The sequence below is a fragment of the Athalia rosae genome, chromosome 1, assembly GCF_917208135.1.
Source record: "Athalia rosae chromosome 1, iyAthRosa1.1, whole genome shotgun sequence".
NCBI lineage: Eukaryota > Metazoa > Arthropoda > Insecta > Hymenoptera > Athaliidae > Athalia > Athalia rosae.
The window spans coordinates 26,021,410-26,039,255 of NC_064026.1; the positions used below are offsets into that span (position 1 = coordinate 26,021,410).

Here is a 17,846-nt window from a genome sequence, read left to right on the forward strand (position 1 = left end):
TTTTAAGTACGCGTGTATGTAACACATAAAATAGCTACAATTCGTATCGCTAATTCTTTGCACACTCCCCGGTCGTACAATTTTCTATACATATATATATACGTATATACGTATATGTAAGCGAATGGGTATTACATGCATGTTATGCGTATTGTAATAGATTATTTATATACCAGTGATAATTTATGTCCATTATTCGACACGGGGCAATTATATTGTATTGTTGCAAGAGAGTTGCATAAACCGTTTGTATGTATATACGTATATAGGTAGTCTGCGCTTACATAATTTTCGACCAATTTTATCCACACGTCTTATATATTTATCGTAATACACAAATTACACGCAGAAGCGTACGTACAGCTGCGGGCCGACGTAAATTACCTGCGGAAATTATCGCGCTTTTGCCGCTATTATTATTTTCATTTTTCCTTTTTTCTTTCAACGAGTTTTAATGAGTATCCGAACTAATTGAAAAAAGCAATGGAAACAAAATGAGAACACGGTGAAACGGTAGGCGAAAATTTTAATTAATATTTCGCTACCAAGGTATACGAGAGTTTTATTGATACCGTTGAGGTGAACCAAATATCGCAGCTTTATCAAAAGCATTCGTTAAATAGTTATAGCCGCGACTCGATCCGCAACTGGGTTCCTACACTCGTGCGAATCGAACGAATTATCGGTAATTCGTGAGTTTAGCCAATATTGAAATTCTCCGCGATACCAACTAAATCTGCAAAACTGCAACATGCCCAACCACCCCTGCAACCGATCCCTAAAACCTACCGCCGCACGGCAGACGGAACGTGCATCGGCGCGACACCAAGTGTCACTGCCGCTTCCGCGCGAAGTATATAGACATTCGCAGAATGTAACGATAGTGGGAGGAGACGTCGAGGAGAGGGGGGGATTAGCCGCGGGGGTGGAATTTGTCCAAGCTCTTCTCTGGTGTCGGAATAACAGGGGGGGGGGGGGGGGGGGGGTACGTAGGTAAGGTAGACGGGTGGTAGGTTAGGTGGGTAAAAGCGGTTCCAACGCAAATGGGGAGGGGATAGGAAAAGAGGAGAAGTTGGGAGGCCACGTGGTGTCGAACACCGAGTAGTGGGGGATCGCACGCTCCCCTTCGCTCCGGCCGGCAGTTGATGGTTGATACGCGACCCGCGTGTATGCCGGTCGAGTTTTTTTCCTCTCCGGTTTTTGCGGCAGTCCGTGCTCTCCGATCGAGCTGTAGGGAAAATTGTGCAGTTTTAATTTTTGAAACGGTGAAGAAGCTCAGGTTTTTTTTCTCGTTTTCCCATTCTTCGAGCAGTCGGTCGTTACGCGGAATAAAGGCGTGAAAACGAAAGGATAAATAATTATTGTCGCAGTGTTTCGAGTGTGGTGTGGGTTTTTTTTTTTTTCTTTCTGTCGTGCGAGTGATAATACTGCAACGATGGTGTGCACGTCGCAATTTTCGACGATTTAACGGAGGATCAGTTTGTGCTTCCTCTGGATGGTTTTTAACCGTATTTAAAATTTCGAATCCCCACCCGCCCCCGACCCCCCCTTAAATGCCCCTATTGTGACGGTGGAGTGAGTGATGAAGTTGGCCATTATCAGTTTATGAAAACAAGTGTACAAAGCGCGACGATGCTGTGACGAGAGGAGAGGTACACGATTTACGTGCGTTTTACCGAATACCGTGTGGCATTATTTCGTACCTCCTGGATACATCGGTGAGACACGTGCGTCGCATCTTGCGATCGAAACACGCAAGGTGAACGGAGTCCGAAACCGCGACGCGGACGAAGTAATCGCAACGCAGTGACCCCCGAAGGATGTATCCGAGCGCCGGGATCAACGCGGCAGCTGCCGCAGCTGCAGCTGCTCGTCACCCGGTGAGAATTTTTATCCTTTATACATACGTACATACTATACTACACGTTTCACCTATCCCGTCCGCCGTATCCTTATCCGAATTGGGTATTTATTTTACGATAGATAAACGACGACGACTATCGTACTCCAAGGAGAACCTGTCTAACGATCCGACCTATCCTGATCCTTGAAATAAAAACACTCGTATATCACCATTATTTTACCGACCATTCCACCTGTCAGAATTATACGACCGCGGTCGTTGTTTCGAACACATGGGGGAATTGATTTTTTCTTATCCTAAGGATGGACCGAAAAAAGAGCCTATAGTTTTTTCCAGGATCACTATCAGTTTTGCTTTTTTTTTTTTCGTCTTTCAATTCTTTTCAGCAAAAATTAGGTTTGCATAGAAATAGGAAAATTGTTCGTTCCATTGCGAAAGATTCCGAACCTTTTTTTTGAACAGCTGGAGAAAATTTAAACACGATTTACCCAAAGTTGAAGATTTATTACATTTTTTGGGAATAAGAGCGTAAAACCTTCAGTTTCGAATGTTGCGTAATCACGTGTAGTATAACGGCACATCGTTCTTCCTCTTGTAATAATTGAAATGTGAATTGAAAGATTTTATACTCGTTGGATAAATATCGTTGCTTCGACCTTAGACGATAAACTTGGGAACTTTAACCGCGATCGAGGTGGAGAAGAACAAAAAACAAAAACATACAAGAACTCGCTGGGATAAGATATGTATAACGAGTTTGAGAATCGAATGCCGAATGTATAAATTTAGGCATTAATTTGTAGTTACTAATAATAACCCGGCAACCGGCAGGAGCCCACGAAATCCACCTTGTGGCTTCAGCGGGCGCCTAGAATTCATTAAGAATATCGTCGATCGACGATCAAACTGTTTGGAGTTTCTCTGACGCCCTCGTTATGTTTCACTAACTATACGTATATAAACGTATATGTATATATATCACGCATTATGGAGTTGACACAACTGGCGTTGCCACGGCGGGAGAAGAAGTTATACATATACGCTTCAAACGGCTATCCGCTATTGTAACAACGCGTGTGTTGGACTATAGTTGATACGCCGCACACTCACCGACTACAGCGGCGTTTATATCCCCCCTATCTACGGTAGATTTCGTTCGGGTTTACTGTTTTAAGTTTGTATAAGCTGTATAAACATAACACGCTGCCTGGCACCACTATACGACTACGACCACGACCACGACCACGACTAGGACTATGACTACGACGATGACAACGCGGCTTTGCTCTTTTCTCGTAGCGAAGTGGGCGGGGCGCGAGTAATTTTAAATTATACATTTAATTTATTACCTGTGCAACGTGCGGTAAAAATTATATCATCCGTCAATCACTGTACAGCCGCCGCCGTACACGCCCCACTCTATGTATACGTATATATACGAAGAACTCCCTACTCGAAGATAAAGAGGAAATAAAATTCGAAATACAGAAATAAGAAAAAGTGATCGAGTGCGACTGACCGAACCGTAATCGTTGTACACATGAGCTCCCGGTTTCTCACACTCGAACGTTTCTGAAAAAAAAAAGATTTCACGTTTTTCAGAACGTATACGTGCATACGACACACGTTCGCACATGCGGTCATCGGCGGTTGATTGGGAAGAAAAAATGCTCTCGCCATTTCCGAGTTTATAGAGTTAAACACGAGTCTCCGCAGTGTTGAATTTGTTCAACGCTTCTCGACGCGGCTGTGTATAATAATCTTGACGAAAAAAAAAAAAAAAATAGAGACGAATTGAGAAAAAAAAATTCACTCGCGTTGCAATTTCTTGCGTGCTGCACAAAAAAACACGTAATAAGCAAAGAGAGTACGAGGTACAGTTCAATTGGCCAATTTCCTCTGCGTACAAGTGTAGGTACTTCGTACAGGTATGTTATAACAACCACCTTGAGTCTCGCCAGGATTCTTGGAAAGTACGTTGCACCGTGTACGCGTTAATAATTTGTCACCACTTTTATTTCATTTTTTTTTTCTCTCGTTTCATCGTCACTTTATTTATCAATTCGATTTTTTTTTTTTTCGTTTCCCTCATTCGTTGCGATAACTATTCTACGCAACAGTGCGCGATGAAAAAAGAAGAAATAGACAAAAAAAAAACAGACAAGAAATTTATAAACGAAGTCTAAAGATCGAACACTTGACTCATTTACGTTCGTTTGTAAAAAACGATATTGAAAAGAAAATGAATTGCAACGCGGACGGGGAGCTGGGCAATGAGATAATGTAAAGAAAAAAAAAAGAAAAAAATAAAAAACCGTCGATACGTATATGATTCTGACGCGCGCGTAAAGTCCTACGTATTTGCATAGTCTGTACGAGTGGGTATAAGATTGGGTGATACACACGTATCGGTGTACAACAGGTATAACGTCGGAAAAATTGTGAGGAGCGAAAGCCCGGAGGCACGAAGTCTCTAAAAAGCGTACGACGATGCACGTGCTGCTGCGCGCCACGATATTTGAACAGTTAACAGCCCTCGTCGTTCACCCCGCGTTAGGGTGTCATTCTACAAAGAGGGTGCAACTAAACACCCTTTTGCCCGTAGCTTCGCCGTCGGTGTATAGTCCCGTAATACATACGTATATGTATACGTATACACCGCTCTTCTAAAACTCCGATCCTTCAAACCCTGGTGCGGATAGTTAGTCGCAGTCGGTTCCACCCATACACTGTACCTATATTAAAACTACCACCGACGACCGACGTAAGCGTCACACCGTGCCAGAGAACCGCCAACGCCCTAACTTGTGCCCTTACGTAGTCTACTCCCGTGTTCGACTATACCCGGCAGGCGTTTTGACGTAGCGTAGGGAATGCGTATAATATAAACGGGAGAATAGCCCCGTAAACGAGGGTGTAGAAGTATTGGTGCCGCGACGTATGTACGCAAGTATATAGGTACACCCAAATGTGTGCGAATGTGGACCTCGGTATATGTATACAGTTTGCCGCGATGTACGTAGCGAACGACGAACTAGAAGTGAAAAGAGGGGTAGAGAGAGAGAGAGAGAGAGACGGATAGCATCTCGAATCGCGAAGGGGGGTCGGACGACCCGTCATGGGTTTTGGCCCGTGGGGATTCCTGCAGGCGACGAGACCGGGAGTTTTCGAGTATAGGTAACACGACGACGACGACGACGACGACGCTACCGGGGTAAGAGACACACAATAAGCGAGCCAACCCCGACACCCCAAAACGACACTTTTATGAGAGCCAATGGCTTTCGATAAATTGTCCGTATATATATATATATATATATATTTGAGGGGAGCTGCTATCTTTTTCTCCGTATATATATATATAGCGGGTTCTCGCGCGGTGCACCTTGATATCCATTAGGGGTCTCTCTACCCTTATATGTTCCTTTTGTAACAAACGTTCGCGAACAATGCCTCACCCTTACCCCGGACACACCCCTGAGGATGCGAGCCACCCCGTCATTCCTGCACCCCACTATATGTATATATATATGGAGGGTGTTATTATATCTACAAACGAATTATGACTCGAATTCACGCACTTATACATATTATACGCCAACTTTGACGGTGTGTATATATGTATATCGTACGAAATGGATGTGTAAATACTAGTGCGGTATATAGGTGTACGCGTATATGTATGCCTACTATGTGTGTACATAGGTATTGTAAAACTGTCTACCCTACCCCTCCGTGTATATTCTAGCGCCGAGATCGTCAGAAGTCGAGGGTGCCGTTGGGGGTTTCGAAGTTCGGTGCGAAACGAGGGGTTGAAAACTAATTGAAAGAAATTTCGTTGCGGTATTGTCCTCCCGTTGCAGCAGTTATTATACGCAAGGGTATAATTAGGGGAATTCATTCTGTCAAATTTCACCCAATATACGTACGTGCATATAAGCGTATGGGTTACCTGTGCGTACGTATGTGACACGACATAGATACGCAATAAAATCTACCGATACGAGAAAAAAAGCGACCACGTCTGAAGCGCGCGCGGTGAAATTGCCACTCTATAACGTCGTGACCGCGGTGTAATGGTCGAGTTGAATTTTCCTATAGTGCAGGCGTACCTATACCAATTTCACCCTCCCCCCCGATAAGTGACCATCGATCTGCCGCTGCTGCTTACGCTCGCGGTGTTATCATTTTCACATTTTCTCACGGTGGACAAAAATTATTATCGCAATTCGACTCCAATATCCGTGTCAATCCGATAAAGGGTTCGGTATATGGATATCGCGCTTAAATTTCGGGAATCTCGAACATATGGTGTATTGTATACATGGATGGTAAGCGAGCGGAGCTATACGAGCGTTAGGCTCTTCGAAAAGACGGAATTTGCCCGTTTTGTGGTCGGGTATCGGGGAGCGATCGCCATCGGTCGATCTCGGGGGAGACGACAGGTTGTCTCGTATCAGGTATACCTTTATATTTTATCTGTATAGCCGAATCTACGACGTTTGAAGAAAAAGGTTTTTAAACGATATATACTAGAAAAGTTTACCCGAAATTACCTGTCCGAGAGAATTTTGTGAACCGCAAAATAATGCCGCTGTGTATATATACCTACATCCATATCCACTTACCGTACGAGGAATACCAAGCGAAAGAAACGAACAGCTGCCGACGGTGGTGCATTAGCATTCACTGCGCCCTTCGAGGAAGACGGAACAAAGGGCCCCTAGGTAGAGCGCAGAAGGCGAACGAACGAACGAACGCTAGGTCTGGGCCTCGGCATTTCTCTTCTGTGTCCTGTTGGGACCCAACTATTATAAATTCTAGGGTCGGACCCTCGGAGTAGGTACGAGGTGGTCAGGTACCTACCCGTATCGTGTTCGAGTTCTACAACGCCCGTGTATGTGTGTGTGTGTGTGTACGCGTTACACGCACACCTACGCGTCCCTTTTCGAAGGTACGATTGAACGGAGAGAGAGAGAGAGAGAGAGAGAGCGATGTATACGTACAGCTATAGGTGGAATGAGGAGGCGAAAACGCCCCTGGGGGCCCAAAAGAGGGCTACGAGCCGATAATATAATCATGACACCATCCCCCAGGACGGACTGTATAAGGTACCTTCCGCAATCCCCGCCGGAAGGGGAGCGAAGCCCTTTTCAGAGACACTACGGGACGTCGCTGCTGCTGCAGCATTGGGGGAACCGCTGCCGCTGCTTTATATGGGGGGGGGGAGGGGGGGAACAGACCCTGCTCCCCCGGTTCGCCCATTTTAAATCGTTCTTCTTCCTCCGACAATAAACGAAAGCTCTTCTTCTCTCGCACGCACATATAACACCCGTGAATACCCACCCCATAATATTTACCAAACTTGTATTTATACGCGGAGGGCGGAGAGACCGTGCGAGGATCGTGCGATATTTTTTTCACATAACTTTGATTTTCGAAAAGGCGATCTTGCCGATCGCTATGTGCGTATACAACGATGTAACGATGATAGGCGCAGGGGAGCGACTGAAAATTGGCTGAAAAAAATGTCTCGTTAAAAAAATTTAACGACCCTGCGATCGTCCGTGGAGGGGACGGTCTCAGGGTTTCAGGAAACAGGGACTCTGAGCATTTGTGCTGAATGAAAAATACTCGACGCACACGGTGAAGATTTGCGAACGGTGATCCGATTCCGAGTACTTTTTCAAAACTGATGGACAGGTATGTATATATATACGTATTAACATTGCGAGGTTTGTACGCGATGTACATATTTAATACGTTTACCTGGGGAGTGCGGCGAGGTCTGCGCAAGAAAGCCTGTAATATATATTTCTGCCCACGATGCGAACCATTAAGCAATTTAACCATAATGAGTATAAATCTCATTCTTCTGGCGCTACATGGGTACAGATGTGTATGCCCTGCCTGCGCATTCATAAGTTACACCTATACTACAATAGACCCCAGCTATTCCCAACGTTATACGGGGAGCAGTCCTCGAAAGCCAATCTCCCAGTCCCTCCGTTGGTACGCTCGGCAATTTCGACCCTCGTATCCCCCGTTAGCCAACGAAGGAAAGTACGACGAACGCGTTACATTATTCCGGGAACCTTTCTACACTCGAGCGCGTCTAATTTTCGCAAATTTTTTTGCTCTCTCTCCTACAACGAATAACCGATCTCATATTCCGGTAGATCGGTGGTTGGTAACACCCGAACCGCCTCTTCTTTTTTCGCTGTAACGAGTAGGTGTACATATTGTATATTATTTGCGCAAAACTGCATACGAGGCACTTGCTGCCGCAGGGGTCCGCTCATTATCGGTCGTATCGGCTATCGGTCTCCACCGTAGATGTCTGTGTCTCAGCACAAGACGTATGCGTGCCCGTGTACGGCACACGTGGACGAAGGTGCGAGTTATGCGCACTCACGGGGCTACGTAATCCGTATCTATATATGTACATATTTCCCCACGCACACCGTACACCATGTACCTACGTATACCCGTGGAGACGAGCAACACGCCATGTGTCGTATTATGTATACATATATATATATACATATGTATACGCATCTCTATAGATTACATGTACCTACACTGTTCGCAATAATGAGGGGTTTGCACAGAGCGAACGCCGACGTTCTTCAAACACCGAGAGCGAGGGCAAACAGACCTACGAACGGACGGACAAACATTCACCCTGCTTCACCCCCCCTTCGCGCGCCCATTTCTCTCGTATATATCGGCGTCCCTCTCTCCGTCCGTCTCTTTCCCTCCGACGCACCCGCGGTACGCGTCTACCTCCGCGTTGTCCTCTATACCGATGAAGTTTTACCCCTCCGGTTTTCCCCCGTACCGCGTATACGTCCAACGGTCGGCGTCACCCTCGCCCTCGTCCTCGTCCTCCGCAGCCTCGTTCAACAAGCACCATAAGCGATATGGTGGCTAATATTTGCCAGACTAAGCCTCCAAATACAATAAAGTTCTGTTTACTCCTAGCCGGGGGTTCTCAACCCGAAATTCGATACATCGCCATTGGATTCGATTCGATACCTTGGCACGCAATTATTCTTATTACGTCGTCTCCCTGCCCCCCACCACCGCCCCGCACATCTTCTTTTTACCCCGGCGAATGAATTTACACCGTCATACGCGGCGTTATCTAACGTTTTCATCGGCGTCGGATCGATCGACGCCGCAAATTCGATACACGCGTCACACGTGCGCGTAAGAGTGAAGCACATACTACCACAGGCATACGGTGTGCGGGCCCCGAGTTCTGGGTAGACGTCGGATAGACGGCAGACACTGTTATACCGACACCTGCTGATATGATATGATATGCTGACGATGTAACTTCCGGTGTTGGATTACGTACACTTCGCGACACGATTGCGTTGTACAGTCAATTACACCCTATTCCTTATAATTCTATCTCTTTCTCCGTTGTCGTACCGTTCCCACAACATTCGGTCGGCGAAACCAGAGTACACTTACACCGTGTACCCATAAATATCCGATCGCTCCGATACGCGAGGCGGTGAGGGAAATCTGAGAAACGATACGGCGATTGTAACGCGTGAACACCGATATATATCAAACGTCGTCGTTAACGTTTAAAGCGAACGTTGCTAATTTCCAGCCGATCCGAAGATCGGAGCGTATATAACGAGGATTGTCGAGGGGGCGAGAACCGCGCTCCACGGGGATCGAACGAAGAAGAAAAACTCGCGTTACGTGATTCGCGTATACAATCGGTGGGAATTCCTGTTGTACGGTCGAGCTCCGGAGCTTGACCTGCGGTGGGCCCGCGTTAACGTCGAGAGCGACGATCATTCCAGAGTCTCCGCTCGTACACACGAGCGCGGGACTTCTTTACCGTAGACGGATGAAAACCTTATAAGCCGCGGTCTTAACGAGAATTTTTCCTACCTCCAATTACGTCGGTGGAACCGCGGGGATAGAGAGATGAGCGTGCGCAGCTCGGAGAGATCCTATCAGCCGGTTAACTTATCAACTCGAGTATCAGAAATCACACTAATTGAGCACAAGTCTTACCATTACGGTCGTGGTTCCTTGGACGAGATATATCTACGCTACATTGTACGTACCTACGTACGTAATACGCTTCGCTGACATGTGTTTATTATTTCTTCTTCCATGGTGTGTGCGAAATGATGGAAGAAGTTTTTCCATATATATACCGTAGAATTTACCGCGCGAAAGCGCGTATCGCGTATACATGTACAGCGAAGCGAAACGTATATCATCGCGTGAGAGACAGGCTAGGTCCAGAATTTAAAAGGAGTTGACGACGAGCCCTTGAGGGGACAACGGCCTCTGTCGCAAGGAATCCTACGGAATTTCATTTTTATGGTTATATACATATACTTTGAGAACGCGCGAGGTACACTATAGACTGGTGCACCGCGTTTACGGAGTTTTGCTTTTTGTGTAGAGCGGGTAGGTGCGCATACACCCGGCGAGTTATAATTACACGTATGTATGTATATCCGTATAATTCGGCACCGTGTACGCGAACGTGTTACACGTGTGCGTTTCGGAGGGTACGGGTGTATACGATGTGTTTAATCAGTACCTACTAATTGTTTGTAGAGTTTCCAAACATTGCGTCACTTTACTAATTATACATTTTCGTTCGTTTGTTCCTGCGTCTGCCTCTCAACCGCGGAGGATTTGTACGTTCAAATATTTAAGCTTCTCGCTATATATGTGTGTGCGTGTATATGTATACATATTCCTAATGCCATCGGTTTAAACTTACGAGAAGGAGGAGGAGGAGGAGGAGGGCGAGGCTACCGCCGCTGATTATGACGATGATATAATTATGGCGATGACGACTACGACTACGACGACGACTACGACGACGACGATGATGATGCCCGAAGATACGATCGGGGCGCGCCTGCAACGACGATCGCAACGATATTATCTGCCGTGGATTGCGCATATTATTCACACGGTAATGACGATATACAACGACGACGACGACGGCGATGATAACTGCCGGCTTGATCCGCGCCGATCCACGGAAAATCTGAAATGAGAAACCTTTTTTTCTTTTTTCTTTTTTTCCTCCTCCTCCGCCTCCGCCTCCTCTTCGTCTTCCCTCGCGTATTTTATTTCCCTTCCATTGAAACTAATCACTGCTACCGCAACGTTTTGCAACTTGAGTATACGAGAAATCGGGTTCCCCGCTTGTATGTAACTCGCACGCATGTGTGCGGTTATCCGCTTTTATATCGCGCTCGCGCTATAATAAACCAGCGATAACGCACCGGCGGACTCGAGATACCTATCATCTGCGGTATAAGTATATTCATCCAGTGGAAAGCCTTTTTCAAACAAACAAACTATGACCATGATGACGACGACGATCGTATCTGCCGTATGTATACCATATATATCTTCTCTATAATCTTCCGAAGGTATTTTTAGATTATCATCAAACTCACGTATATATGCGCTCCAAAGAGAGAGACCGCCGTGCGGATGAACGAAATAAACTATATCCTTCGTTCGCTCGATGTTTCAGTATTTCATAATCGACGTCTACATATACATATTCGAATTGCATATCGATATGTACAAACAACGTAAAATTTCCTTACCGTTTCTCTGTACTCGTCTCACCGAACAGATTTCGCCTACTTCGGTGATTGATTCACCGCGAACCTTCACCGCCCGTTACACGCTCTTCGTGTGTCGCAAATTTAGAAAAAAAAATTCAACGCTTACGTTCCGCGCCAACATCGCGCGTTCACGTTTCGACTCCCCCTCCCCGTCCGTCGGTGTGCGGTAGATGATGCAGCTTCCAGTCGCTTCTGGTTTGCAACGGACCACACGACGTTTTCCCCATTCCCCCGCCCCCCCCACCCGCCCGGTTTCGAGCTACCGCCTATAGTCACCTTTGGCGAACATGTGGTACCGATGTGCAACTATATACCTGTGTATGGGTACTCGGTGTATGTGGTTTGCGGTCAGCGGTCAGTGGTTCGCGGTCGTCCGCTCGAAGTTGCATCGGTCGCTTCGATTCCCTCTACTCTCTGCTCCCGTCCCTCCGTAGCTATTTCTGTCCTCCCGTCCGCCTCTGTCTCCGCCGTAAACTCTAGTGGCTACTTGTCCATCACGACTGATTACCGATAGTGTACCTAACGTAACAATAGTTACCGTTTCGCTCGATGACCGTCATCTCTCTCTCTCTCTCTAGTTTCTATACCTATCGCGGCTCCTATTACTTTTCTAGTGTTGCTCGGACGGATACTTTTTTTTTTTTTTTTCAGCTCGCCTATTACTTACTTATTTCTATCGTTCATTGAGAGTTTAATTCACATGACAGGTTCTCTTGCCGTATTCGGTGGTTATAGAAATCTGACCTGTAACAGTAGCGAATTACTTCGATTATTTTTCTCCCAATAAGATCCAAGCGCAGAAATCGTGCTTCCGAAATATTCGGTATTTAGGGGGTGATTATTAATTTCGGTAATTAGGCGATACACGCCGTGACCTTTCATTTCATTTATCGCAAATTTCATTTGCATCCTGTACCTACAGTTGAAACTGACAATATGGATTCTTTTTTTCTTTTTCTGGTCCTTATTACGATTTGTCGTCAGTAAATACGCTGTTTCGATCGTTGCGTAATCGTCGACTCGATTCGTTCGTCCGTTTCGCAAAGTTCGTCCGTTTTTTTTCTGCCCACTTTATTATTCGATCCTCCTCGCTGCAATCTCAGAATCCGGTTATCTTTTACTTTTCTTCTCCCCTTTTGTACGTACATCTCGGAGCGACAATTTTTAAATCTAGAATATCAACGCGGTTAACCGCACTCTTGAGATCAACGATACACGAGGCTGGATTGTGGCAGCTGATGAGCTATGATTCAGAGTCCACTAATGACTCGTACACTCGAGACGACGGACCCTGGAACCGCTCACGCGATAGGACGGCACCGACTGAATAAATGACTCGGAGAATGGAAAAAAAACAAATAAAAAGTTTTCAAAAGACCGCGCTACCGCGAACGCTCTCAACGATTCGTTAGCTCGACTCGCTCGGCCTTTTTTTCTCTCTTTTTTTATTTTCAAATTTTTATTCTCACTTTATCTTTTTTCTTTTCACTTCAACGTTCCCTCCTCCATTACATACCCTTCGCGACGGCGTACCTACGGTGCACCGGTCTACCTTCCCCCACCGAATTACGACGAATCGGAAAACTTAACTCGCCAAGTAGTTGCAGAATCTTTTCCAACAACGACGCGAGCTCCGATTTATGCAGTCGAAGGGGACACGCGGTTGTTCGGGTTACCGGACCCCACCCCTCTCCACGCACACCGCACGTTACTCGATAAACTTTACACGGATTCTAGCCGGGTTTTTACACGCTCCAACTGCACTTCGCACTCGATACCCGGCTTCTTCTTAATCGTAAAAGGTATCGGCTCCCGTTTCGTTTCTTCTCAGCTCCTTTCTTCGTCTCATCTATTCAACGTTTTATCACACGGTTGCTCGGTAGCTTTGCTCATTCGTCGCGAGAGTAAGCGGCGGCGGGGGAGGGGGGGGGAGGACATCGACGGATGGCGAGATTAAATATTTTTTTCCAAGACGCGAAATGTATATTCAAACAATGTCTCGGTATAGTAGCGAAGAACACCTCCTCTTCGAGAATACGCTGTAATAAAATATAAGGTTCCTTGTATTTTTAACAGTCTCATACCTGTAGATTTTATGTATTAGCGAAGTCTTTCTAACGGCTGCTAAACACGAGTGTATTAGCCGGGTGTTTGACGTTCAATTATCGGGGCAGTACGACGACAGGCGCAGAGAGAACGGCGATATCCATTGGTCGAGAGATACGTCTGTCTGTTGTCGTCTCACGTGGTGTAAATAGACACAGACGCGTTTTGGAAAGCCTTTGGATAGTTCGAGATGGAAATCGTAACCGAGGAATTATCGTTACGCTACGCGCAGAAACTCAGAGAATTTTTCAAAGAGATCGTATCGTCGTCGCACGTGCAAATTGCTCGTACCTGTAACTATAATTTCTAGATACGCGAAGAAATGAAAGGTCGGTGGGAATTTCGTCATTCGTATTTCAGCTTCCATCGAGTGGTTCAGCTCTCTGTCGCAAATTCGAACGTTTTCACGTGTTCCACGAGACGGACGAAATCGGCCGGTTGCCAAAATTACGAACCGTGCGTGTATTCGTCGGCGGGGCGTCTACGGGTGACAAATTTATTCGAGAAATATTACGCCAAGTGTTACAAACTATCGAACAGCCGTCCATCCAGATCGTCCGAGACGCGAATTCGGAGCAACGCGGACGATTCGAGACCACGATAAATCTTCAGCGGTTGAACGAACGAGCTCAATCGTCGATAGCGTCGCCACGTAGCTGTAACCAATTAGGAAAACAAAATTTTCAAACGCTCGAATTCCCCCGATTTTTATGCGATTCGCTGGTCCGAAGAAACTTCAAGTATGCGCGGACTTCTGATGGGAAAAAAAAATGACTCACAGTTTCGGTTCTGCGGCTAACAAACCAGATTTTCAGTTTTTTTTCTAGACGAACTCTACTTTTTTCTCATCTACTTCCCTGATTCTTCCAAGGTCATCGTCGTCGCGGAGCGGAAGATATAATAAAGCCACGAGAAACGGAACGAAATGGCACATTTTCATTATATCAGAAATCTACACTTCCGTGACTCGCGGAAGTTCCTTCGAATCGCAATCCTCTGGAAATAAACCGACGGAATCTCCTCCCATTTTTTTTTCCACGTCAAGACCAACCGAAGCGAGTCATCGATCGAACAGATCCGGGGGTGTACGTCGATTAGAGCACTTACGGTGAACTATTGCGAGTTGTATCGTTGGCTAATTTTCGTACAGAGCGCGTTGTTCGCGCGTAACAGGTACACCCGGCCGTATACCGTTCAGGGATATTATACGGTAGTGACTCGGTGAGAGTTCGAAGGGTGTTGTACCACGAATTCTGAAACCCATAGTTTTGGTTTCGGTAGGTTGTAATCGCGCGGGGCGGCCACCGCGAACATGTAATTAACACCTGGTACCACTTTGGCGGGGGTGACGTTGCCGTACCAGGTGATTCCAATTGGCGCGCGGGGGGGATGGAAACCCCCGCTTTCATATACGTATAATACCGTTCGAATTCGGTGGTTGTTGGACGGTCGCCGCCGCTTTATACGTATATATACGCGTGGTTGTACAGATATATATATATATATATATATATGTAAATGCGCAAACGTATCGTCCACTTTCCCCCCCCTCCTATATAACCGTGGACCACTTTCTACACCGCATACCACCGACCCGTATTCCTACCGTCGCTACCGCCCTTGCTGCCGGCTTCACTCTCGAAACTTTGCCGAATTAATTACTATAGTCGGGAACCGCACCACCGACCAACTTGCCGGCTTTCGCTCCCTCGCTCGCTCACTCACTCATTCCCTTCTTATTATATACCGACTACAATTACACCCCGGAGACGCGACGTTCTAGTTTCGAACCGCAATTTACACCTTCGCGTTACGCCCGGTGCCTTTCGACCTGCATTTCAAATGATACACCGAGTTCGTGTCTATAGATACACCTAACTACGTCTAATATACCTATACCACATCCGACTCTATCCGCTCTACACACCCTTCGCTGCGTCTTCGGAGGTGTAATTACGCTACACGTGTCCTGCGCACACGTGTGCAATCTCCGTATACGGCTTATTTCGAATCTCCCACGATTTTTTTTCCATCCAGGAGATATTCTCTGAGGGAGACGGAGTGAAAGAACGTAGGAAAGTAGAGAACACGGTGCGAGTCGAATTAGTTTTTTTTTTTTTTTTTTTTGACTATCGGCGCACAATTTTAGTTAGCAACTGTATCCGATATCAACGCATGGCGATAAACTGCGAATAAATTAAATTTATATCACGCGTTGCGTCCGACTAATTAGAAGTTATAATGTATTCGCTTCTGCGGTTGATTACGGCGTTGAAAATGTACGTTAAAACGTCTGATTTATCGTGACATCGGCGTATTATTGTACATTCACCGACGTATATATAATTCGATAAGCCGAAACGACGGTTAATTTGGCGGTTTAACCGTTCCGAGTCGAGTTTATTTATAAAGTTGGGCAACTTTTGCATCGGTATTGTACCCGTAACGTACGTACGTACGTTCCGACTCGCGTTACACGTACGTACGTACGATCCGTGGTTCTGAATTAACATTTGAACGTTGCACGTTCTCAGCGACCCTGCGCTCGACAACCCTGACAGCTTTGATGGGTCATTACCGAATTATCATGTTAACTTTATTCGCGACCTACGTGAATAACAAATTCATACCTTACCTTGTTGGTATATATGTATACCGTATATCCACGTATGAATATAATCGGAACAACAATACTTTGCATCGGATCTGTATGTGCATGTATAATTTTATGAATGATTTTCAATGATATTCTTGTCGTTTCAGGGACCGCCGCAGCCAGGTCAACCGTTCAAATTCACAGTGGGCGAATCATGCGACAGGATAAAAGAGGAATTCAACTTCCTTCAAGCACAATATCACAAGTAAGTCCTTCGTTAAAAGTCCATGAGGAAAGTTTTGATATTACTCTCGTGTGCCTGTGCAGAATTACGTGCGAATATACAGTAAACGAATAAGCGTGCAATAGAAAATTAAATCGTACAATATATATATAACGATCAAAATCTGCGGTACCTAATATCGAATATTATGTATGTGCCTGTAACACACATATGTTACGTTCGTAACATTTTAAAGTAGGTAGTCAATTAGCGTTACGATATGCCCACTTATTTATGTACATACATCCGACCGTTGTTACATGTGTATAATATGCGAAAGTAACATATTACCGCGTGTGTTATTAATAATATGTTAATAAAAAAGAAAAAAAGATAAAAACCGAGGAATAAAAATGTTTGTACACTTATACGACTCGACTCGAAATTATTAGTAATATTATCGAATTTTTTTATTTATGTTTTTTTATTACTCGTGTATCGACTTCACATAAATTTTCAATATTTGTTCGTATTCCTCTCTATCTCTTTTCTTTATTTTTTATTATTTTTTTTTTCATTCACTTTATCTCGAGTAATTTATTCGGAAGTTCTTTACTTTTAATGTGTTCTAACTACTTGTAACAGAGTTGGACGAATAAAAGTGGGTAATTCTCGCGTGTTTCGTGAATTAGCTATATTATTTTATATTTGTGCTAACAACCACGCAGGGTATGCAAAAGTCACGACAAACTCATATATTATATAGTACGTAGATATACACTAGGTGTTTAAAATTAAAAACGTAATCGTGTACAGGGGGCAAATTATTTTTTCTCTTCTCTCTTTCGAATTCTTATACATCTATTTTGGATTGAATCGACACGGTGTGTATATTGAATTATATATTTTTGAGACTCAACTGAAGTGCAAATCTTTTCATCGAAAATTTATTTCTCTATGTTTTTTATTTCATTATTTTATTTTAATTTTAATTTTTTTCGTACACGCATAAATTTTTATACGGTAATTGAAACGTCACGTGACATTTACGCGTAAACTTAAACGAAACCTTGGCTTTATAACCTCTTTTTCTACCACTTTAATGATAATTAAATATTTTTAGAGTTTTTTGCTGAAAATTTCTACGCCACAAATACATATTTTAACGCGGGCATACAACCGTATAAATTGTTTAATTTGAGTAGATTAAGAGAAGTTTACATTGAATTTTATATCGGAACAAGGATAACCATATATATACAAGTAAAACACCCATACATAGATTTTGCAGAACATACATATAGACGATAAAAAATTCTAATTTATTATAGTTATCTAATTTTTTTCATCGGATTTTTATTGATTAGGTCACAAAGAAACGATGTTTTATTTTATTCTAGTTTAGATTTTTTTTTCCTG

At 44.6% G+C, this 17,846-nt stretch overlaps 1 protein-coding gene across 6 annotated transcripts in view; it reads left to right on the forward strand.

The window, feature by feature from the left end:
- The first annotated feature begins 1,015 nt into the window (after window positions 1–1,015).
- LOC105685275 (protein groucho-like) overlaps window positions 1,016–17,846 on the forward strand; it is a 50,019-nt gene continuing 33,188 nt past the window's right edge. For 3 of the 6 annotated variants that reach the window (XM_012399244.3, XM_012399245.3, XM_048660178.1), the window contains exons 1-2: window positions 1,019–1,880; window positions 16,372–16,469. In XM_012399244.3, coding sequence (XP_012254667.2) covers window positions 1,821–1,880; window positions 16,372–16,469 — 158 coding nt within the window. In that variant the 5' untranslated portion in view covers window positions 1,019–1,820. Of the gene's footprint in view, window positions 1,881–16,371; window positions 16,470–17,846 lie in introns of those variants that run through there. The other 3 variants (XM_048660176.1, XM_020851938.2, XM_048660177.1) reach the window with 3 other exon arrangements.